This window comes from Hypomesus transpacificus, chromosome 10, assembly GCF_021917145.1.
Source record: "Hypomesus transpacificus isolate Combined female chromosome 10, fHypTra1, whole genome shotgun sequence".
Classification (NCBI taxonomy): Eukaryota; Metazoa; Chordata; class Actinopteri; order Osmeriformes; family Osmeridae; genus Hypomesus; species Hypomesus transpacificus.
Window position 1 is genome coordinate 2,999,132 of NC_061069.1, and position 23,107 is coordinate 3,022,238.

Sequence of the window (23,107 nt, forward strand, 5' to 3'; positions counted from 1 at the left end):
GTATATCCCTTTTATAGCCCTCATAAGGCATATCTGTGTGTGTTTAGTGCAGGAAACATAGCAGTGCTTATCGAGCTCATTCTTATCTGAACAGCGTACTTCTGGAACGGTTGGGTTCGACAGCCCGTGTTTGACGTTGCATCAGTTTCATATTGGAGGTTTGGGACAGCATATGGTGGAGGTTTGGGTCCGTGTACCAAGACATTCCTGGGTTTTGGTGACAGGTCTGTATCAGGACATACAGACCTTAGAGGGCGATGGGGGAGCTGTTTAGCTTCCATATTTACATGTTGCTCACTGTGCTGACTTGTCATGTAACACACACTGCCTAACTCACCAGTGAATTGTGCCCTCTGACTTGTGTCCGCCTTGTGTAGTTTTGTACAAATATAATTTGTATCTATACACAATGGAATTCAGTTTTGTTTGTAATGTATTTAAGTTGAATCACTGATCAGTTTTGTTGCATGGCACTTTATTATCTTGAGTTGATGTCTCTCGTTCATTTACTCAGTTGTTCTAACCAAAGTGTTTTAGTCTGAGACCGAAAACGCTCTCTCATATCAGCGTGACATAGATTGTAATCCCCGTCAATGCCCACCACGTCCACTCCTCTCTTCGGACCCCGAATGTCTGCTTTGTTAGTTCAGTATGCTGGTAGGAAGCACCCAGAGCAGCTCCAGTGAAGGTAGACAGGAAGAAGGTCTGTTGATGACTTTGTGAAATAGCATGGACCTATATGCCGGTGACAGGGAGAAGGAAGAAGTGTCAAAGTGCATTTAGATGCTCCAGGTAGTGCCTCTCTCTCTTCTCTGGGGTCTGTCCTCCAGACATATGATCAACCTCTGACCCATCCTTCCTAGTGCTACTACTGCTATGTATAGGACATTTTATTCACTGTACTATGAACCTGTTTATAATTGATACAGCGTATCCATATTATCCTTCAGGCTGAATACTATCCGTATAGACTAATACCCTACATATAGGACATGTAGTACAGCTAATCGTTGTGTAAAGGTGCATAGACACATTCCTTGCTTTGCTTTTTTTACGGCCTGGTGCTTGTATCTGAACCTAGACAGTATAAACCTCCTGATATTATATGAGATCCCATCTATGTGTATTTGGGAAGTGGTTTAATGTTTCTGAATCCATACTCTTACCAAGGTGACCACTACTCTGTCTAGAGTGTGCTGTATGAGCGATAGACATGTTGAATACGTCCTTGCTAGCAGTTTGCACAAAGGCAATTTACAAACACTAATGGCATCGAAGTCTGGTGGTTCTGTGTGAATACGATGTTGCCAGATGATACTGTGAACTTGTGTCCAAGACGTGGCCAGACAACCACAGGTTTGAGTTGTGATTTTTTGTCCTTGTTGATACTGCGATTGGTCAATATTTGGTTCAACATACAGTTGTGGGTCTCAGTGTGCCTCAGGCCAGCCACCCTGTAGAGCATGCTCAGTTCCCCATGACTGGAGGACCTGATGTCACTCAACACAGGTCATGGTCTTTATTTAGCAATATGGAAGGACTTGTGACATGTGTTTATCAGAGTGTGGTGCAGTTTAGTGGTAATGTATCCCAACAACAAATACATATTTCCACAGTTTCTGGTCACCTTGGTTTATATTGTATGACTTTGTATGTGCACTGGTAATTGTTATGTTGTGTGCTAGAACAATGAAAAAATACATAGCTTTATTTATGAATTCCTGTTGCTGTTCAAAGACGGATATGATACGTTGGACTATTTACCAAATTATAAAAAAGCACGAGTTCTCATTTTGATCCAATATCATGATTCTTAAGATGAAGTTTGTATAGAAAGATGAGAAAGGATCAGTCGAATCCTTTGAAAGAGAGATGTCTTGTTCACAGGTATGCTTTCATCACTTCACCATCTGAAACATTTAGTGTACAGTTGACCAATGACTTTGTCTGCTTTTTATTCCAAACATTAGGATGTCTGGCTTTACATAATTTAAAAGGAAATCACATCACAAGTTGAAAAAACAATATTTCTGTGAACTGGTTATACCGTGTAAAAGATTATGGGTAGGTTCTTTTTTTTTAGATTTTTTTTTTTCAGTGGCATATTTTGGAATCTGAGCATGTAGATCCAGCTCCCTCACTACACCTCTCTCTCTCTCTCTCTCTCTCTCTCTCTCTCTCTCTCTCTCTCTCTTTGTATGTCTCTCTCTGTCTCCCTTTACCTTTATCTATCTCCCTCTCTCCTCTCTGCTTGCTATTACTGTAACGTCAGGTTTCTTCAGTTCGGTCCTGTTGAGAAACCCCTTCCATGTAATGCCTCTCACTATAGCTTGTCATCGGCGGTGTCTTGTATATAAAACCTGATTGCTGTGGTCAGTCCTATCACACGAATCATGTTAACCTTCCCTTCCCCCTTTCTACCATTAGAATAACTGGCCTGTGATGATGATGATGTAATCTCAGTTCTCTGCTCACGTTCTCTTTGAGTGTACTGGAGTTCTGGTGTCTTCTAATGTTTGTGGACAGGTAACAAAGTTGTCAAAAAAAGTTAAATAAATGTGAAACTTATGCAACACTTTCTTGTGTCGTGTGTGTGTGTGTGTGTGTGTGTGGATTTTGCCTTTGTGTGATGTTGACTTTCACTCAGTGGGTTTGTAGATCTGATATGTACAGCAGCTAAAAGGTATCACAGTGTCCAAATGACTTGTTTTGCTCCGGTGATGGGATCCCCATCCCAGCCCATATCATATATCTTATGTTGCTTCCGAAAATGCTCAACTTAGGTCAGATGTTCCATCTCCTTAGATATCCCTGTGCTCCCTGACAGGTGGCCCCTCTGAGCAGAACAGGGTCTCTGCGTTGGTATGGCCAGGAGCTCTACACCTGTGAGGGCTTCCATTATTGATAATGCTCTCAGCACAGGTTGACCATTTAGACTAATCCTTTAATAACACAGAGATAAACCCTGTGCTTCTTATTTGACACAATGGGGCAGAAAGAAAGGGTAGGGAGCACCTGTCTGTGGACTGCACAGATGAAGTTACACAGCCGATTGAGAGCTCGGGGTCTTTGTGATTTGTAACTAGTTTGGAAAGACAGCCTGTTGTATGTGTAATGAATAGTTCACTGTGTTTGTGTGTGTGTGTGTGTGTGTTCCTTCTTCTGTGTGTGTGGGCTCATGTCTGTTCACATGCGGGCATACCTGTGTGTGTGTGTGCAGTGTGGTTGTGTACACGCCCACTTCAATACAGACGTTCACCACATTTCCATTATGAAAAAAATATGTTTTGATCGATTTGAACTTAAAGCTCGCGTCAGACGTCTGACATAGTTTTGGACTCCTTCGCTCCAGGAACAAAACAGCCCCCCCTCAGCTCCCATCCATACACAGCCAAGTCTCTCATTCATCAGCCTGGCTGAATGGCAAACTGTCAAGCTTCCTCTGAATGCCCACGCAATCATGCATGCAGTATTTCTGCCCTTCTTTGTATCATGTTAATGCCAACTCATAGTCCTGGTTTTCTTCACATCCTCATGGCCATAGGTCTACTTCCGGTTGCTGGACATCCAATCCCCCTGCTTAAATTATTGACACTAAGAAGGCCCCCCTCTCTGAGGGGTTCTGGTACATTGGGTGCTGTTCCCTAGACTTCTTGTCCATTGGCTGGGAGGCTGGAGAGGGCGTCAAACAACTGCTGGTCTGTTTCTCCAACCAAAAGCCAGTTTGCATTACTGCTGGGAATAGTTTAAGGTAAGTACACTTAACTCATCTTCAGATGACGAGAATTGCTTGCAGATATGAATCAGTTTTGTTTTCTTCGCGTTTTCAACCATCTGACCATTCTGGTGGTGTATTACCTTCAGTTGACAAAACAGGTTACATGTTGATGAACCACTAAATCAGATTGTACCATTCTTACTCTTCTGATTGTTTTAACACAACATTATCAGAATTTTCTCCTACTGATGGCAAGTAACTTAAACAATAATACTGCACACATCAAAAACATTTGAACTTTATGCCTTTATGCCTACAAATGCATGTTAAAAGCATAGGGAGTCAGGTGGCTGAGCGGTTAGGGAATCGGGCTAGTGATCTGAAGGTCGCCAATTTGGTTCCTGGCTGTGCCAAAATGACGTTGTGTCCTTGGGCAAGGCACTTCACCCTACTTGTCTCGGGGGGAATGTCCCTGTACTTACTGTGTAACATTTCCATAGTGTCTATTTTGTGAAATTTTTCTTGTGTATTATTTAGTGGAAGGACACATCTGGTAGTCACTTAGCCCATTGACTTAGGGTGGCAAAGCCCAGCATAATGAACTATGTAGCATTTAGGCTAATGAATAGCATCAAGCCCATTACAAATCCTGTGAATCACTTGGCTACTTGAACCAGGCTATCAAGTTTCTGAACTCTTACACACTGCGTCTTTCGTGCACCCCATGGGGGCTACGCCACACTCACCTGTCTGGGCTCCCGTTTCACCCTTCGCATTTACCACAGTCCTTTCGAGCTTGTGTGGATATGTTTGTGTGCTGTACTGTACGTGTGAGTCTACCGCAGGTGTGTGTATGAGCATGTCTATGTGTTATGTCAGTGTGAGTCGATGTGTGTGACTATGTGTGTGTGTGTGTTCTGCACCCCAGGGGTCTTGGTCTCTTAGAAGATTGCTTTGGGGCCTCTTATGGAGTTGATGTTGGGTCATGTCCTGTGGTTCCATTTCTGTCCAGGCGGGGGTTCACGCTTAGTCTTCCCATGGTGCTCGCCGTTGTTGTCGTCGTTGCTATGTGTTGACTTCATGGTGGCAAGAGATGCTGATTGTTTACAAGAAGATTGAATATTTTCATTCAACCTTCATCCCAACTGACTTAGATTTTCTCCATCTACATAGAAAGCCATTTGAACTCAGAAACCGTTGTTTGGATAAGGACCCACTGTTTGGATGACCAGCATGGAAAGCAGCAAGGTGACCAACCCTGAAGTCAGGGACAGACCATGACCTTCAAATAAAATGACGCTCACAACAGGCTTAAAATGTCATTTACTCCCTTTTGAACAGTTCATTTGAACCTCAGACTTGAGCTGTTTAGCGGCCTGTCTTAACATAGCGTGAACAAGACTCAGGGACGAATCCAATCTTCTTATTTGCCAGCTTGTCTGCAGTTTTGCTCTGTAGTGACCCAGACCTGTTCCTCACCCTTGGCCCTGTGTGTGCCCCCAGCAGCCGGTGAAGGAGGTGCCCCCCCAGCCTCGCCACCCAACCCCACCCCCTGCAGCCTCACCCCTGCCCTCCACCTCCACCGCCACTATGAGGCACGCCACCGGCTCAATGCAGCATGTGCAGGTGGCCTCCTCTGGTAAGTCAGCGCCTACTAAGTTAGCATCTTATAAAGTTGCATTCAGTACGTTAGCATCTGGTAAGCGCATTAGCATTGAAATGAGCATCTCGTTAGTCAAGAGTCTAGAATGAGTAAGTCTCTTAGACTGTTAGGGATGTATGAAGTAGCAAGGTCAGGATGGCCTGTGTTGTGTTTGTAGTGGTGACGTCCTTCAACCTGCTGAAGCCTCCGGACAGGGACCACAGCTTGTTCTCTCAGATGAAGTCCATCAAGTCTCTGAGACAGGCCGGCATCACCGCTGTCTTCACTGGACAAACGGTAGGCTGGAAGATACCTGACAGTTGACAGTTTAGGTAGTGTTTCATCAACAATGCTAATAAATTGGTGTCATAGAAATACGTTCTCAGTACAGTACAACTGGATGATGATAGTATGCTATTACAAGTATCTAGAGGGGTATGATATGCCAATCTTTTACCCATGTGGACAGAGGGGGGAGCACGAGGCTGAGCTGATAGAGCTGCCCTTGGAGGAGGTCATCCTGGCCGACATCGACTCTCTGGTGCCCACCCACGACGAGAGCGGCCGGCCAATCGCGGAGTGGAAGAGGCAGGTGATGGTGCGCCAGCTGCAGGCCAGGCTACAGGAGGAGGAGGAGGAGGACAGGATACAGGTAGGCACAGTACACACACAGCTACACAATCCCAATCCCACACACACTCCGTCACACACACACGCATGCACACACACACAGAAGGGCCGATGACGCGCGCCCAAAAATCCATCCCCATGGGTCTCGTTTTGACGCTCGTCTCATCACTCCCCACCAGGAAGGCGCTAACGGCCATGCGGAGGTGGAGGGTTGGAAGTTCTCCCCGATCCACAACGCCATCCTGAGCCCCTTTGGCGAGCTCCTGACGGAGGCCGACCTGGATTACCTGGAGCGTCAGATGGAGAACGCGTCCATGCAGACGCGCTGCCGGGCCTACGAGCTGGAGCTGGCCCGCCTCACTGAGGAGCTGAGGGCCATCCTGCCCGACCCCATCGTCAACATCACCGTCAACACCGAGTTCCTCCGGCAGATGGACGCCGAGGGACACCTCCCCTTACCGGTGTGGTGTAGCCGTGTCTCTGGCGTCGTCAGGAACATGTCCTACCTCCTGAGCAGCCTGACCAGCCGCAGCGAGACGGAGGAGGAGGGGCAGGGGCCGGATGTGGCCCCGAGGCCCGAGCCCGAGCCGGGGGAGGGTGTCGGCGCGTGCAGGATACCTCACATTGGGATGGCGTCCGCTTTCAGTTACCGTCTGGAGAGTCAGAGCTACAGCAAGGGGAGGAGAGAGACAGTGGAGAGGGAGATCCAGCAGTCCGGGGTGTCGGTCAGGAGCCTGAGGTCCAATTTTGAGGGTCAAATCGGGGAACTGTATCCTTTCGCGGGGTTTCTGAATGCTTCCCAACGCTTGGGTGACAAGGGGAGCCAAGGAGGGGTCAGGAGTGGGAGGGTGGTGGAGTTGGCTGAGGTAGAGAACCAAAGCTCTTACAGCACGGGCTGGGAACTGAGCTGCCACGACGCCCCAGCACCTCGGGTGATGGAGACCACCAGCCTCAGGAAGGAGCGTATCGTGGTCTTGTTCCTCAGCCACTGGAAGAAGTCAGCCTACGCCATCACCATGAGAGCCAAGGTCAGACAGGAGGGCGCCGCCAGGGCAGAGGCCCTGACGTCGTCAGCCCAGGCCCAACCCAGGATCAGCTCCATGTTTCACGTCTGCCGCCAAAGAACCGCCGTGGAGAAGATGCTCAACTCATGGAGAAGTTTTAAATCCGGCAACAGGTGCACTCCCACGGTCCCCCCTCTCCAGGTCCAGCGGCACACTCACTCTCCCGAACACTTTCTGCCCGAGGTTGACGGGCTTCCTACGACCTACGACAGCTTGACCCTTGACCTCTTCATGCTGGGCTACTTTCACATCCTGGAGCAGGATCTATCTGCCGAGGAGAGGAAGATGCGGCACCTCCTCTGCTTTGAGGTGTTCGACCACGTGGGCAGCTTCCCCTGGGAGACCGTCAGGGACTTCCACAAGGCCGTGGTCCAGGAGATCCAGGCTGGAAACCGCCAGTGGAGCAACGGCTTTGAGGACATCAAGGCACGCTTCTTTGGCAATGCCGCAGTAACACCCAGGTGCCACCTAGGGGGCGCCAGAGAGTGCCAGTGCCTTTTGTCCCAGGACATCAGACTGGTTCCCAAGGTCATAGTTCACACTGCCACTCCAGATGAGGACGAGGTGCTCAGGTGCAGCAACAGCACAGACTTCTCCTGTTTCAGTAACAACGACATCTGTAAATACATCGATCGCAGCTTCGCCTTCTGGAAAGAGAAGGAAGCTGAGTTGTTTGACTTTGAACACTAGTTCTGTTCTTTTGATATTTTTGTAATGTCCTGCTATGGTTTGTTGATCAAAATGTCCTTAAGTGAACTAAGAGGTCACAGTGAACTCTGAATTGAGTTAGCTGTATAAGTGTGCAATCCTGTGAGAACTAAATTGTCAACTGGTTGAAAGAGGCTGACTATGAATACATGTATTTGTATACATGATAGAATAACATTTTCACCTTTCAACTTTAAAAAAGTTGTGTTGCATGTGTTTCGTATTGGTTCTGAGTTTACTTGAGCAACACAACAAGACCTAAAGGCATCACAGTGATCAGATTTCTACCAACCAGGTGAAGAAGACCAGATTGGACTTTCTCATTGTGAGAAAGAATTTCTCAGAGAAGAATTTTTGTATCATTTGTGATACAAAAATAAACATGGAGGTGTTGTACCTTCCTACTGCTGTACAGCTGTAGGGCTCATGAGGGCTAAGGGCAGCCATGTTGAACACCAGAGAAAGAGCTCAATGTTCACCATCATATCTTTACTGTACTTCCACACTCTCTTCATGTAGATTTTCCAAGTAGCAGATACTTGAGACGATTCAAACGGGTAAGCAAGGTTCTCATTCTGTTCACCTGGCTCATGAGATCGACTCACCAGTGAACTTGTTGTTGTGAGGGAAGCGATGTCCTTGTACAGGGTGTTCCTCAGCATCAAAGGGTTAGCCAGGAGGATGTGGCCGCCCAGCACACAGGAGCGTTCCAGTCCTGCCCTGACACCCCCGACCATCCTACAGGTTCACTGACACTCAGCCAGAGCACGGAGGTCAGGAGCAGTCATTGTTGGGTCATAGTGGACGCTGCACGCCGTTGGGATGGAGGAAAAGAAAGTGAAGTCAAGGACACCTGGGTCCTGTAGTGTTAAGGTATGTAGGACTTTTGCAACACATACTGTCGTTTGAGGAACTGTCGGTTAGACTCTCATGCTGTGTGGATGACCAGTGTTTTGAGGTTGAGTGCTCAAAGAAGTGGGAATTGATGGTTACCATGGTCTGTGTGTAATGGACTAACTGGAACTAATGAACTGCAAAATACTTTGTATTAGGTGCATGTCGGGCATCAGGCTCTTTAACCTGCATTTGAAGGTATACAAAATGGTCTAATTATCGGAAATTGGTCTTGTAAAAACATTTGGATTTGAAGCAAGATGAGCTAATTATTTGTTGAAAATGCAAGAAATTGATTGTGGAGAAGAAAGTGTTTTCTTTTTGGGTGAGGTTGGTCAAGGAAGACAAAGACCTGAACAAATATTTCAGTTTGGTCTTCTGTTTCTTTTGAACGCTGCCTCAAAGTGGAGATCAAAAACGGTTTCCCTCCATTCACTACAGCAGCAGGGCACCGATATAGACAAAGGCTCTCAGAGAGAAAATAGCTTACACACAAACACACACACACAAACGCACACAAACACACCCACACACACATACACATACACACGTACACAATGTAAGCTGTAGGTATGATGCACTAAGCCTCACATGGTAAACACAAACAAGCACTAAACCAGTGTCAGAATGTGTGTAACACCACTGGATAGCCAATGTTCTATGTACCTCCAAATAACTTCCCTTCTGTCTCTCCCCCCCCCCCTCCCCCTCCTAGCTCTTTGTGCTGTGTCACAGCATGCTGCAGCTGACCCAGCTGCTGCACAGCGCCTACTTCAAGAGCTGCATCACCACCATCGAGCGCCGCTACGGCTTCAACAGCATGTCTATGGGCACTGTCTCCTCCCTGCACGAGGTAGGCACACAGCGCCCCCCACTGGCCTTCCCTCACACAACAACAAGACACAGTTTTCAATCTCTGCCATCACTTCACCTGCCCTGGCATGCCTGCTGTCGGTCCTGCAGATGGGGAACATGGTGCTGGTGGTGTTTGTGAGTTACTTTGGCAGCAGAGTCCACCGGCCTCGCTTCATTGGCCTGGGCGGTCTGATTATGTCATGCGCTGCCGCGTCCCTGGCCCTACCTCACTTCCTGTCCAAGCCCTACCAGTACAACTCTGTGTCTGCCTGTAAGTACATTGGATCTCCAAAGTAGCAATACTGCTTTCTCTTTGTGCATGAATCCTCTGGTGTATGTGGGAGCATGTAGAACAACAGTCTTCTGTGTGTGTCCTGTGTGTGTAGCTGGTGGAGCGTGGGATGTGTGTTTATCACCGGGGAACTCGTCCGCCCCCCTAGTGTGCCGGCAGGGGGGTGCAGGTCACGCCTTCGAGGCCAGGACACAGTGGCTGATCCTGGCAGCTGCCCAGGTCATGTTTGGGATCGGCTCGGTCCCCATCCAGCCGTTTGGCATCTCATATGTGGATGACTTTGCTGAGCCAGGAAATTCAGCTCTGTACATAGGTAGAGTACAACCTTCATTTAAACCAACTCCGGGAACCATTTGTGCTGTATTGTTATTTACTTGTACCTACCAAATACCAACATACACCCACCAAACACCACCATTTACCCAGCACTTTCCACCATGCACCACCATAAACCTCTATTAATCCACCATACACCCACCATGTATCGTAAAAGGAAGAGCTAGCTCAGAAACAGTTTTTCCATTGGAGGATGTCTTTGTTCCAGCTATCCTGTTCTCCATCTCTGTGTTTGGGCCAGCCTTCGGCTACCTGCTGGGCGGCATGATGCTCAGGATCTATGTGGACGTGGACAAGACCGGAGGAGGTGTGTCTCTGTTCAATTCTCTGTTCAACTTCCATCCCTCTTATTTGGGGGGTCATCCGTCCCCTCCTCCACCTGACGCTCTGTCTTCCAATCCCGTTTCTTCTCTTCACAATTTTTTCATCCGTCTATCGTCACAAGTACCCTGTCCCTGACTGCCCCTCCTCTTTCCCTGGTCCTCTCACCCATGCCCCCTCCGCAGACAGTCCCCAGGACCTGGACCCCTCTGACCCTCGCTGGGTGGGGGCCTGGTGGATGGGCCTGCTGGTCTCCTCTGGCTGTCTGGCTCTGGCCTCTATCCCCTACTTCTTCTTTCCCCGCGTTGAGGTCCAGTCTAAAGTAGGTGGCCATTGTTTTTCACCTCACACCAAGTTTGTAAGAGCAACCTTATAACCATAGATTACGTATGCTCAGGCACGCAAGACTGAGAGAGACTCTCAGAAAGATGAGCCGAAGAAGTCAGCAGACACCTCATTGGTTGACTTTTTGAAGAGTAGGTCAAATGTTTAAATTGGATAAAGAACAGTGTGTTTGAATTCTGCATGAACTGATAACCAAAAGTGTAAAAGTGTTCAAAATATGCTATGGTATTACCCCTTTGTGTGTTTATAAACAGTAGAGTAACCATTCAATGTACGTGTGTGTGGATGTGTGCATGTGTGTGTGTGCATGTGTGTGGGCACATATGTGTGTGTGTGTCAGGGTTCCCACGGCTCCTTCTGAGGATGCTGCTGCGCCCGGTCTACATGCTGCTGGTCTTGTCCCAGTGCTGTTTCTCCTCCTCCATCGCCGGCCTCGCCACCTTCCTCAGCAAGTTCCTGGAACACCAGTATGGCACCACCCCAGCGTCCAGCAGCCTCCTTATTGGTCAGGACCACACGCACGCCCGTGCGCTCACAGACACACACACGCACACAAACACGCTCAAACATCTATACACACACAAATACACACACTGACTGACTGTACACAACCTCCACGCACACACTTTCACTGAACTTAAACTGTTTTGCCATGACTATACATCCTCCTATCATCTTCCACCTATTACCAGCCCTTTGGTTTTTCACAGGAGCCATCAACCTGCCCATGGTCGCAGTCGGGGTTCTGCTGGGCGGGGTGGTGATGAAGCGTGCACGCCCCTCCGTGCGGACCCTCCCCTGGCTGTGTCTGCTCCCCCTCACCCTCTCAGTGCTGCTGTGTGGGCCTCTCTTCTTCATGGGCTGTTCCACTCAGCGAGTGGCGGGGGTCAACGCCGAATACGGCCACGCGCAGGACCGCTGGACCAATAGGTGCGCCGGAGCCTGTCGTCCTCGTGCAGATGTGCCACCACGTCGACACGTCTGGGCAACAGTTCCCGTAGCATGGCAGCATGAAACCTCTGAGCTCTCAATAATTCACACGCTCTCCATGCTGTCTCTCTGCTGTGTCCTTTATATAGAACACCTACGTGGCTCAGCGGTATCTCAGCATGGCTGGTTTTTAGAGAATAAAATCCTCTGTCCTTCAACGGCTGACGGTTGAACGTTACTTAGATACTTTGCGACTGAACCCGTCCTCAAATCAGCCGCAGGCGCACCATGTTCTTTTTTGTTTGAGGTGTTGTCGTTCTGTCGTTCTGTCGTTTTGTTGTGCTGTCGTCAGTGATGCATGGTCATAGCCTCGCCTTAAAAAATTGATGTCGCTTTCCAGGTCACTTTCCTTGTGCAACTCCAACTGCTCCTGTCCAAGGAACGTCTTCAACCCTGTGTGTGGTGAGGACCGCACAGAGTTCATCTCTCCCTGCCATGCTGGCTGCACCAATGTCACCTTGGACCCACAGAACCATCACAGAGTCCAGGTAGAGCCATCTTAACACACACCGGTCCTGTGTCCATACATGACACGTTCTAAAGGAAAGTCTGCTCTAAACCTTTCTCTTAGTCAACCTCATGATATCCTATGGTTATTCCATATGGAATGACCGTGCAGGATGAGCTCCCAGGGTAAGATGGCATGCTTCCTGCCCGCAGGTCTACACCATGTGCAGCTGTGTGCCAGCTGCTGGGGCTGGCTTGGGCAGTGCTCACCCTGGCTCCTGTGTCAAGAGCTGTCCTCACTTCCTCCTGCCTGCTCTGTTCCTCATTGCTTTTGCTGGCTTCATTGCCAGTCTCTCTCACAACCCAATCTACATGATGGTGCTCAGGTAGGTACTCAGGAAGATGAGGATGAAGGATGTAGTGATGATGATGAGGGTGGGGATGATGAAGAGGGTGGTGATGATGATGAGGGTGGTGATGATGATGAGGGTGGTGATGATGATGAGGGTGATGATGATGAAGAGGGTGGTGATGATGAAGAGGGTGGTGATGATGAAGAGGGTGGGGATGATGATTAGGGTGGTGGTGATGAAGAGGGTGGGGATGATGATGAGGGTGGTGATGATGAGGGTGATGATGATGATGAGGGTGGTGATGATGAAGAGGGTGGTGATGATGAAGAGGGTGGTGATAATGAAGAGGGTGGGGATGATGATGAGGGTGGTGATGATGAAGAGGGTGATGATGATGAGGGTGATGATGAGGTTGATGATGATTGATATGGGGGGGATGATGATGAGGGTGATGATGATTAATATGGGGTGATGATGATGGGGGTGATGAAGATAATGATGGTTGTGAGGGTGGCGAACACGCAGGATGATTACTGGGAGGGCACCGATACGAGGGTGAGGCTCATGCTCATTCAGATGTCCGTGTGATTTCCTCCTAAGAACCGTCTCCCAGGAGGAGAAATCCTTTGCCATTGGTGTCCAGTTCTTGCTTATCAGGATGTTAGGTAAGCCCACAAACCAAGTTGGTTGCTCGAGCATCCTGAGGCCTTTCTGTATATGCATCAGATGGTAGGAGATATTCCAAGGTCTTCACCCATTCACCGTACCTCAATGTTAACCACTTTGATATATCACATTTTAAACTCATGTCTCTGTGTGTGCCAGCCTGGCTGCCTGCCCCAGCAATGTTTGGGCTGGCCATTGACTACTCCTGTGTGTGGTGGAAAGAAGAATGTGGCCGAAAAGTGGGTGCCTGTGGGTACTATGACAACGACATCCTTAGGAACAGGTGAGCTTTGGTGACGAAAAGAAGCCATTTCTTTTTCGGTCCCTTCATTTCTCAGAATTCATTACATCTCCTTAAACTTTAATGAGTGTTCTCTGTCTTCCTTCTCAGGTACTTTGGGCTGCAGGTGGGCTACAAGGGTATGGCTATTGTGCTGCTTGCCCTGGCAGGCTGGAAAGCCCAGCACACCCCTGGGCTCAGCCTGGAGAAGGAGCCTGAGGCAGCTTGAGACTATGCTATGATCTGCTATGACCAGGCCTGGGGGAACACCACATGGGGAAATGATAGACCCAAAAAATGGGTTAATGTTTGTTTGTTTAATGTTTTCACTTTTACACAGTATCCTTTTCCTTTAATAAATAATTTGTATTATTTCATTGTAAATATTTACTCACAATGAAAATAAACCATGTATTTTTTACTTTTGCATTTTAGAGAATATTAACTTTAAAAAAAAAACTTGAATTAAGCATTTGTTTGTAGAATATCTCAATAATAACTAACAATTTATAATGAACTATTCAATAAAACAATGTTGAGCTACGCAGTTTGTGTGCAAAAACGCAGTTAATCCTTTGATCGTTTATAAAATGTTACTATGATGCTGAATACGCAATGAAGGTGAGAAAATGAAAAAAAGGTGAGGTCGCGCAGGCGCACAAGCAAATCAAATTGACAGGACGATTCTCAGCTGCATTCCCATCAGAGGAGGATCCCCCCGCACAAACGGATAGTTGAAGAACCGCTGCGTCTAAATACGAAAAACTGTATTGTCATACAATAGAGCTCTATCGCCGTTACCATGTCTGCCGGAGGAGATTTGGGGAACCCTCTGAGGAAATTTAAACTGGTATTTTTAGGAGAGCAGAGTGGTAAGTCGAGTCTTTAATAAGGGCACATTAAGGGTTGGTACTCAGTTCCCGAACATGATATGGCAAATTGAAGGCCATTCCTTCTTCTTAGGTGTTAGTTCTCGCTGGTTCCGCTAATTTGCTGAGTGGCTGTGGCATATTTCACGCCCGTTCACCCATTCACCGGTTCCTGGCACGATCTGTTTCTGTACAGATTTTGATTAGTCATGGAAAAAACCGCACGCATTTTAAGTGGAATTCTTGCCTTGAATTAATATATTTTGTCACATAGGAAAATTGTATTTTTTATCATGGTTCCCTGTGTGTGTTGAATATATTTTACTATCCGTAATATAAGCCAAAGCAGACGATTTTGTGAGGGATGTTTTGGGTTTGGACACTGCAGTAGCAGGTAAAACGTTTTTAAAACGATGTGTACAATCTATAACTGTAACATCGATGATTTTTGGCTACCATCAACATTAAAAGGAAAAAAAGAAATCACCATGCTCCTTTTATCTGGGTTTAAGACAGTATAATAAACATCTCCCATGTGCCAGTTCGGGACACACCCAGGTTGGCGATGTCTGTAGAATCCTAACCTCCCTGTCGCCGACTCCGTCATTTGACAGTCCAATATCATAACAGTGGGTAAAAATGTTGTCTGTGACATATCAGTATGTTCTTATATGATAATTCGTTTATGCGGGGAACAACGCCCGTTTACTGTTACAGGTTCTCTGGTCTGATCAATAATGATTTAGCACTATAAACCTTTCTGGCCAGGCATCAGACATCTGAGGCTACTGCTTGCCCTGTCCTCCCAGCTAGGGCTAATGAAAAGGAAGCAGAAAAAAAACTAAACAATAGCCTTCTATAGAGTACAAATGTTTGTTACAGTTTTGTGTGTGTCTATGTCTGTGTGAGTGTGTGTCCACCGTTGTCTGTGTGTAATGGAGTGTGTGCATTAGTGTGTGTACATGTTTATGTGTGTTTCGGCGTGTCTGTCTGCTAGTTAGCAGTCAAGTAATCAAGCCTTGTCTTCCTCATCCATACAATAGTATGTTGTAATGTTGCTGTCCGTGGTGCTGAAACCAGGCCTGTCATGGCCGCTGCCCAAAGCACAGCCACGGACCCTCTGAATCACCCACGTCAGTCTGCATAAAGAACCTGACCCAACCTTATTCAGAAACCACCATCTCCTTATCACAAGATTCTCAGGTTCACAAAACTCTCTCTGATTTGAGTGATAGATTCATAAGCAAGTTGGCACTGGATTCAACCATCGGAGGGATGGGCACAAGGGGGACATTTTAATGCCCATCCTTTCAGCACCACGGACAGCAGGGTTGTCAAAAGTAACCGTATGGAAACTGATCCAGTAGTCTCATCTGTCCGAATAGTGATCTGTCCCTGGATGCTTCTAGCTGGTAGGCAGAGAGGGATGCTCTGCTGTCTGACCTTCATATACTGCTCTGTTTTCTTTCAGTGGGGAAAACCTCTCTGATCACCAGATTCATGTATGACAGCTTCGACAACACATATCAGGTCAGCTTCGGAATACTGTTCCCGTCTCAAATTCTTCCATGACATGTGAAGGCCTACCACATGAAGAAGTGTTCTCCAAATGGACAAGATTTGATAAGAAACGTGTGTGCTTGCTTTCATGTTGTTGTATGTTGGGTAGCTTAATACGATGTTTTTGCCCATTTTTTCCAGGCAACCATTGGGATTGACTTCTTATCAAAGACCATGTACTTGGAGGACCGCACAGTAAGAAACCAGGACCTTACTTAAAACAACACACAAAGAATAACTTGGTTTGAGTCGGTTTGTCGTTCGAATTGATGATTTGCTGTTCTTTTAAGAACCAACAAAGGCATCTCACCTCATAACACCTGCATGTGTATTCTGCATGTTCCAATGGGGTCATGTGCTTGTGGAGCTGGGTTGAAGCTGGGTCTGAGCACTGTGGCCCCAGCTCTTAGCCTGGCTATGCATGACTCTCATCCCGGCTGATGTTCAGGTCAGGCTGCAGCTGTGGGACACGGCTGGGCAGGAGCGCTTCAGGAGCCTCATCCCCAGCTACATCCGAGACTCCACCGTCGCCGTGGTGGTGTACGACATCACGAGTGAGTGATTCGTCTTCCTCTCTGTCTCTCTCTCTCGCTTTCTCTCTCTCTCTCTCTCTCTCTCAGTTTCTCTCTCTTGGTTTCACTCTCTCACATTTTCTCTTTGTCTCTTTTTCTCTCTTTCTCTGGCTTTGCCTCTGGCTCTCTATCTTTCTCTCTCTTTTATACACACACAAACACACACACACAGTTACACACAATAGCGTAGGCTCCAGCTAAAGATGGTGTATTTCTTCCACAGATGTGAACTCTTTCCAGCAGACCTCTAAGTGGATTGATGATGTCAGGACCGAGAGAGGAAGTGATGTGATTATTATGTTAGTGGGCAACAAGACCGATCTGGAGGAGAAGAGGCCAGTATTGATGCTGATACAAAGAACATAACTGTTACATTCGCACATTCTTCTGCATCCATGATCTACTGCATGTTGTTTATTGATTGTTTATTTTCAGTGAATATCTGAATTCCCAGTATCTTCTCCAACAGGCAAATCACCATTGAAGAAGGAGAACAGAGAGCCAAAGAACTGAATGTCATGTTTATTGAGACCAGTGCCAAGACAGGCTGCAATGTCAAACAGGTGATACCCTCAGTAATATGTATTTTCTGCAACAGGATGTTCAGTTTCCGGATCTCACATTCTGAATGTGGTTCTCTCTCTCTCTCTCTCTCTCTCTCTCTCTCTCTCTCTCTCTCTCTCTCTCTCTCTCTCTCTCTCTCTCTCTCTCTCTCTCTCTCTCTCTCTCTCTCTCTCTCTCTCTCTATGTCTTTCTTTCTTTCTGCCTCTCTATTTCTCCCCCCCCCCCCCCCTCTCTCTCTCTAGCTCTTTCGTCGTGTTGCAGCAGCCTTACCTGGGATGGAGAGCTTGGATGATGCTAACCCTGAAGGCAGTATCCTTTGTAACTGAGTGACTCATCACTGTGCACTGCAAGGCTACCAATACCAGAGAACAAAGCTTTTCTCATAGTGGGAGCTGCCTCTTTACACACAAGAGTGGCATTTAGCAACAATATATGTGTGGGTCATATTGCCGCCTAGTGGCTTTATAGCTGTATAGCACCCTTGCATGCATCACAGACGGGTGTGGGTGTTGTCTGTTTATTGACTCCATTTGTACTGTCTGCTAGTTTTGCAATGTCCATGTAATCTAATTTATCCTTAATTGGACGATTTCCAGTGATTGACATCAAGCTGGACAAACCAGCTGAACCCACTGTCCCTGAGGGCGGGTGCTCGTGTTAATGCAACGCTGGCGGACAGCTACCCTCACATCATAGGCTTGTTGTGTTGCTTCCTACTGGTTAGCTTCCAGTTGACTTTTCTGATTGGATATGGGCCATGTATATCTGATTGGACGAATCAAGTGTTATATTTCAGTCTTCAGTTGTAAAATATTGTATACTTTGTCAATATGTAAGTGCGGGGAAAACACACAAACGATCAAACAAATTGTTTTAGAAAATGAAAAAGGGAGAAAAATGTAATGAAACTGAATTCTTTTCGCCGTTATGTTTTGTATTTTTTATATATAAAAAGGGAAAGCACCAAAAATGATGCCTAACCATGAAAGGAGAATAGTGGGGCTGTCCATTCCAAGATGGCTGACCATGTCTGAATGTCTGCAGCACGCATGCACGCTGATCTCAGGCCTGTCTTCCGGGTCTCTCTCTGGAGCAGGTCAACTATCTTAGAATGTTTTATAGCATCTAGAATCTCATGACATACGTATCTCATTTGATATTCCCACCAGAGTCAACTGACGATAGATTCACCATAAACATTAGCTGTGAAGATGTGGCACTCTATGAGTAACTTTTATAGAACAACTGTACTGTGGTATAAAAAAAAGAAAAAGATGAAGCAAGAAATTGTATTTCACAACCCCTATGCCCTTCCTATCCCAGTAAAACACATATAAGATCCACCGTAATGCACTGCACTGTATATAATAATGTAATATGTATGTCGTCCCTCTGTAGAAGTGGTCCTTGTTTACCAGTATAAATAATGTAATAATGTTTCATGATTAATAAATTAAAGATTAAAGGGCTTCACTCTCCTAACCATCGACACTCACAAAGTATCGAGCAGTCTACTCTGTCCAATGTGTGCAGTCTTTGTGTTTCAAACGGCTTCCTTGTCATCCTGGTCCATCTTGACACCGCAAGTGAATCAGCTGGTGGTAATGGTGAAATGACTTGTCAAAACAGTCTGTACAAATTGTACTAACATTGTTAGTGATCCTGTTGCAGACAAACTGGTTAGTTTAGGATGTAACTGAACTGGAAAGCACCATTTTCTTAAAGACAGTTTTGGTCACAGTGTGACGTGTGTTTATACCCATGTCGATGTCCCAAGAGCTCTGAGAAAAGGGTAACAGGTCAGGTATTCCCCTGGTTGCTCACAGGTGGACAGTTAGGTAACACTGAGCAACAGGTGGACCCTAACATGCCGGTTGAGAAATGGACCCTGGAGAGACAAGGCTGAAAGAATCAACCCCACAACTTAACTGTAACTGTGGACTTTCCACCTTTCTCTAATCACTATTAAAATTCCAACAGAATGTATGTATGTATGTATGTGTGTGTGTGTGTGTGTGTGTGTGTGAGAGGGAGACAGAAACAGGGAGAGAGACAGAGAGAGAGAGAGAGAGAGAGAGAGAGAGAGAGAGAGAGAGAGAGAGAGAGAGAGAGAGAAAGAGAGAGAAAGAGAGAGAAAGAGAGAGAGAAAGAGTTAGAAGAGATCTGACGTTGAAACCAGAAACACTTGTTTTATTGAAACTGGGTGTGTTGATATTTGGACATCAATTAAGTGTCATGTGGGTCATGGTTATTAAATATTCTTTTTTATCCTTAAACTTGGTGTACTATTGATCAAGTGTTTAAACACCCCAAGAGGAAAACCATATACATTACAGTCTTGTAGATGGACACACCTCTACAATCCAAAGGCCACAGGAATTAATTCAAAGTTAACAGACCACAATTCACAGCCCTTAAAAGCAAGCCTTCTGGTTCACACGCACACACGGACTTTCTCACAGCGTACAGTACAGTGGGTTCTAAGAGGAACAGTGAGTTCTAAGGGGAAGCCATGTCCAGAGTGGAGGCCCTGGGAGAACCAGACCTCCGATCTCAACTCAGGGAATTCCGAACAGACATCGCCATGGCTATCGATGACGCCTTCCCATTGGTCCATGGGCTAGTGGACCGCAACATCATTAGTGACCAGTTGCTTAAGGTGAGCTGTAAATCAGAAGGGTGATAGCAGGGATTTTACGAGTACGTGTTGAGAATGATGTTGTCACATGGTGAACCAAACCAATCCTAAAACACCAATTTAATTGAGTCATTCCAGTAAATTGGTATATCTTGTTTATTTGTGCAATTGAGTAATATGGAATATACATTTTAATCCCGTCAGTATTAATTGAGCTGAAATGTCAACAGCAGCTTGCGCCTGATCACCTTTAGGAGACCTTGGAGAGGGAGACCAGAGAGGGCATCCACAAGGCCATGTACTCCCTCCTGTCCTGGCTGCTGGAACAGGGCAGGAGCACCATCAAGGCCTTCTGGAGCAGCCTGGCCAAGGACTACAACCAGGACCGCTACCCCCGGCTCCAGGCCCTCCTCGCCAGCCTCCAGCCCCCCCGGCAGGGCTCTGTGGCCAGCTCAGGCTCCAGGCAGGGAAAGGGGTCCCCCGGAGGCTCCAGATCCCACAGCAGGAAGAGGACCCTGGGCGACGGATCATCTGCCCGCCACCAACACTCCCACAGTCAGTCCCATGCCAAGATCAGCACCAGCACAGGTCGACCACCCATTTCTGTTCACATATCTGTCTTGCAGCTGTGTCCTTCTTGATTTCCTATTACTGGTGTTGTTTCAACACAGTGCCAGTCATCACACATTGTCGTTATCTCTCCCAGCAGGCAGCAGAGGGAAGGGGGTGAGGAAGAGTGAAGCTTCAGCGGTGGCCCAGGTCCCAGGGGAAAGTGGTAATCAATCGTCATGGTCATGTACAAAGACTATGACACTGAGGAACAATGATGACTTTGTGACTTTTCCCAAAACAAACAGAAACTTTGCGACATGTGCTCCCCCTGGTTGTTGTCGTGGTTTAGCAGGTATGCAGGCGGTGTCCACCTCAGTCCAGCGGGCTGTCACCCTGTCCTCCAGTGAGTTCCCTGTCAGCTGTGGGGCCCGGGAAGAGATCCTCATCAAACAGGTGTTCGGCTCTGGTCAGTTTGCTAGTCCTTCGACAACCCATGGACCACATGGTGGACAGAAAATGGGAGATGTTCAAAGTTTAATTCTTAATTCTAGGGTAAAGGATTTGGGGTCTCTTTGCAGGAAGTGCCAAAAAGTGCATCAAGGTGGGTGGTGAATACTTTAGCTCTGGTCCAGTGGAAGAGATGACAGGGGGGCTCAAGTCAAAGGGTGCAAGACCAAAAGTTAACCACAAGGGGGAGCCCTACACCAGGACAATTGAGGTAAATCACACAATCCCTCTACAAACCTGTCCATGGGCCTACTGTATGCTTTCTGAAGAGGGTTAGCGTGTGTGTCTGCATGGTGCGTGTGTCCAGGTGCAGCGTAATGATGACGAGTGTGGCGTGTGTAAAGACGGAGGCGAGCTCATCTGCTGCGATGGCTGTCCCAGAGCCTTTCACCTGGCCTGCCTCGACCCCCCCCTCACCACCATCCCCAGGTGCGCTCTCTCGCCACACCCTCCACAGCAGGGAAGGTCAAACACAACGCTGGCTCATTCGTGTTCTCATATGCAGTGGCACTTGGCGCTGTCAATCATGCGGTGGTGAGCGAGGGAACAGGGAAAGAATCCAGCCGGCTGGTCAGGTCTGTAGCTGAGAGCTGTTTTGGTTTGTTTTTTTTGTGTCTGTTCACGTTCCTGTCAGTGTCACTGTTGACTCGGGTCTCTCCTCCAGAGCTTGGCTCCTCCACAGAGGGCCGAGACCAGCTCCAGCAACTCCACCATAGACATCTCCTTCTTCTCCTCCTTATCCTCCGCCTCCCTATCCAGCGTCACGGCAACCAAGAGCAACCACAGTTCAGGATATCAGGTGGGACAGCTTTTGATGACGGTCTTTCTTCTTTTTTTCTTTTCTTTTCGGGGCTGCCATATATCGCAAAATCTGTTTTTCCCTTTCCTAATTCATCTCTGACTTGACAATTATTTCATTTGGTTTGGCTGCAGTCTGTTTTGTTGACGGCCAGTGTTTCCTGTTTGTCCCTCGTTGTGCCAGTGTGCCGGTGGACAGGTCATGGGGGTCAAGGACGTGTGTGGGCTCTGCCTCCTGGGTGGAGGAGACTTGACCCACTGTCTGCAGTGCCTCCAGAGCTACCACACCTACTGCCATTTCTCCACGTAAGGCTGTTCATCCCACCCCAACATCACTCTCTATAGCCAGGCCTGCATTATCAAGGTCAACAGCATCCTAGAGCTACTTGTATAGGGATATTGAACTGTTCTGCGGAGTGGACACTGAAGTCAGTCTAATCCATGACAATGCATGAATCAAAAACCAATCAAGTGCACCACTAGTCCCAACGACTTTTACTTTACGTGTTATTCAATAAGCAGATGCTTTTATCCAAAGTGACATTCGAACACTAGGACCATTAGCGTTTGGCTCCTGGCTACTCATGACTGGTAATGGGGTGTACGGTATGCAGTGATGCTGTTGTTTTCCCCACAGTGGAAGGTCCATCTGCACTTCCTGCACTAGGACCTGGGGCGGCTTAGGGGACAGAGAGGCTGAATCCAGGGGCTTACAGGTACCGAGTGTGTGTGTGCGTCAAGTGTTTTAGTCTAACCTTACATAAGCTGCCAATCAGTCTTTTTCTCGCTCCGTCCGGTTGTTTAGGCTCCACCCTCGCTGCCCCCGCCTCTCCCAGAGCCCAACCTACAGAAGGACGAGCTGGATGCCATCATTGGAGAGGTGAACACTGACAAATCCCATCCTAGAGGAAGAAGCAGACACATTCCACCAACCACATACACACACGGCTGGTCTTCACCAACATGGTGGAGATCCCAGGAGCCATTTCCCACCTAATCTATAGTGCACTTAAAAGTTCAATCACACTCAAATGCAGGAATCCATTCACAGCATTTAAATGGTTCCTGTTGTGTCCTCCTCCCAGCCGGGCTCCATAGATGGGATTCTGCAGTGGGCCTTCCATAACATCTCCAGGCCTCTCTCCGACACTCAAGCCTACTTCCAATGATCTCATGTCATTTGCAGAAGATCGCCAACACACACATGCAATTGTGCTCACATGCGGTCTTACACACTTGAGCAAACACACACACACACACACCACTAGACACACATGCACGTACGGTACTGCGGTACACTGTCCACACACATAAACCCACATACTGTACACACAAGAACACACACTCTTTTTCAATGCCTCTGATGTTATGTCTCTCTCTTTCTCTTTCTCTCTCTCTCTCTCTCTCTCTCTCTCTCTCTCTCTCTCTCTCTCTCTCTCTCTCTCTCTCTCTCTCTCTCTCTTTTCTTTCTCTCTCTCTCATCCTCCTTTTCCCCAAGTTTTCATG

General features: G+C 47.3%; 4 protein-coding genes across 4 annotated transcripts; all 4 read left to right on the forward strand.

Annotated features, from left to right (window-relative positions):
- Positions 1-5,308: 5,308 nt before the first annotated feature.
- Positions 5,309-7,809, forward strand: espnlb (espin like b). The gene is made up of 4 exons (XM_047026911.1): positions 5,309-5,357; positions 5,539-5,657; positions 5,830-6,012; positions 6,170-7,809. The coding sequence occupies exons 1-4, from the start codon at positions 5,309-5,311 to the stop codon at positions 7,742-7,744; spliced, it is 1,926 nt and encodes a 641-aa protein (XP_046882867.1). The 3' UTR covers positions 7,745-7,809.
- A 775-nt stretch (positions 7,810-8,584) lies between these two features.
- Positions 8,585-14,087, forward strand: LOC124472202 (solute carrier organic anion transporter family member 2A1-like). Its single transcript, XM_047026912.1, has 14 exons — positions 8,585-8,635; positions 9,372-9,509; positions 9,620-9,782; positions 9,898-10,116; positions 10,348-10,456; positions 10,650-10,782; positions 10,858-10,936; positions 11,146-11,310; positions 11,516-11,735; positions 12,136-12,283; positions 12,456-12,628; positions 13,196-13,260; positions 13,421-13,544; positions 13,653-14,087. Exons 1-14 carry the CDS (start codon positions 8,585-8,587, stop codon positions 13,768-13,770), a joined length of 1,905 nt encoding a protein of 634 aa, XP_046882868.1. The 3' UTR covers positions 13,771-14,087.
- Positions 14,088-14,193: 106 nt separating this feature from the next.
- Positions 14,194-18,594, forward strand: rab6bb (RAB6B, member RAS oncogene family b). The gene is made up of 8 exons (XM_047027052.1): positions 14,194-14,413; positions 15,882-15,940; positions 16,112-16,165; positions 16,419-16,524; positions 16,766-16,877; positions 17,012-17,105; positions 17,349-17,415; positions 17,703-18,594. Exons 1-8 carry the CDS (start codon positions 14,344-14,346, stop codon positions 17,765-17,767), a joined length of 627 nt encoding a protein of 208 aa, XP_046883008.1. The 5' UTR covers positions 14,194-14,343; the 3' UTR covers positions 17,768-18,594.
- A 1,024-nt stretch (positions 18,595-19,618) lies between these two features.
- Positions 19,619-22,879, forward strand: aire (autoimmune regulator). The gene is given in 11 exon segments (XM_047026913.1): positions 19,619-19,765; positions 19,999-20,303; positions 20,416-20,519; positions 20,649-20,762; positions 20,875-21,228; positions 21,230-21,378; positions 21,468-21,602; positions 21,786-21,907; positions 22,239-22,317; positions 22,407-22,481; positions 22,687-22,879. Coding segments are annotated over 11 exon segments (1,668 nt in total). The 3' UTR covers positions 22,771-22,879.
- Positions 22,880-23,107: the final 228 nt, after the last annotated feature.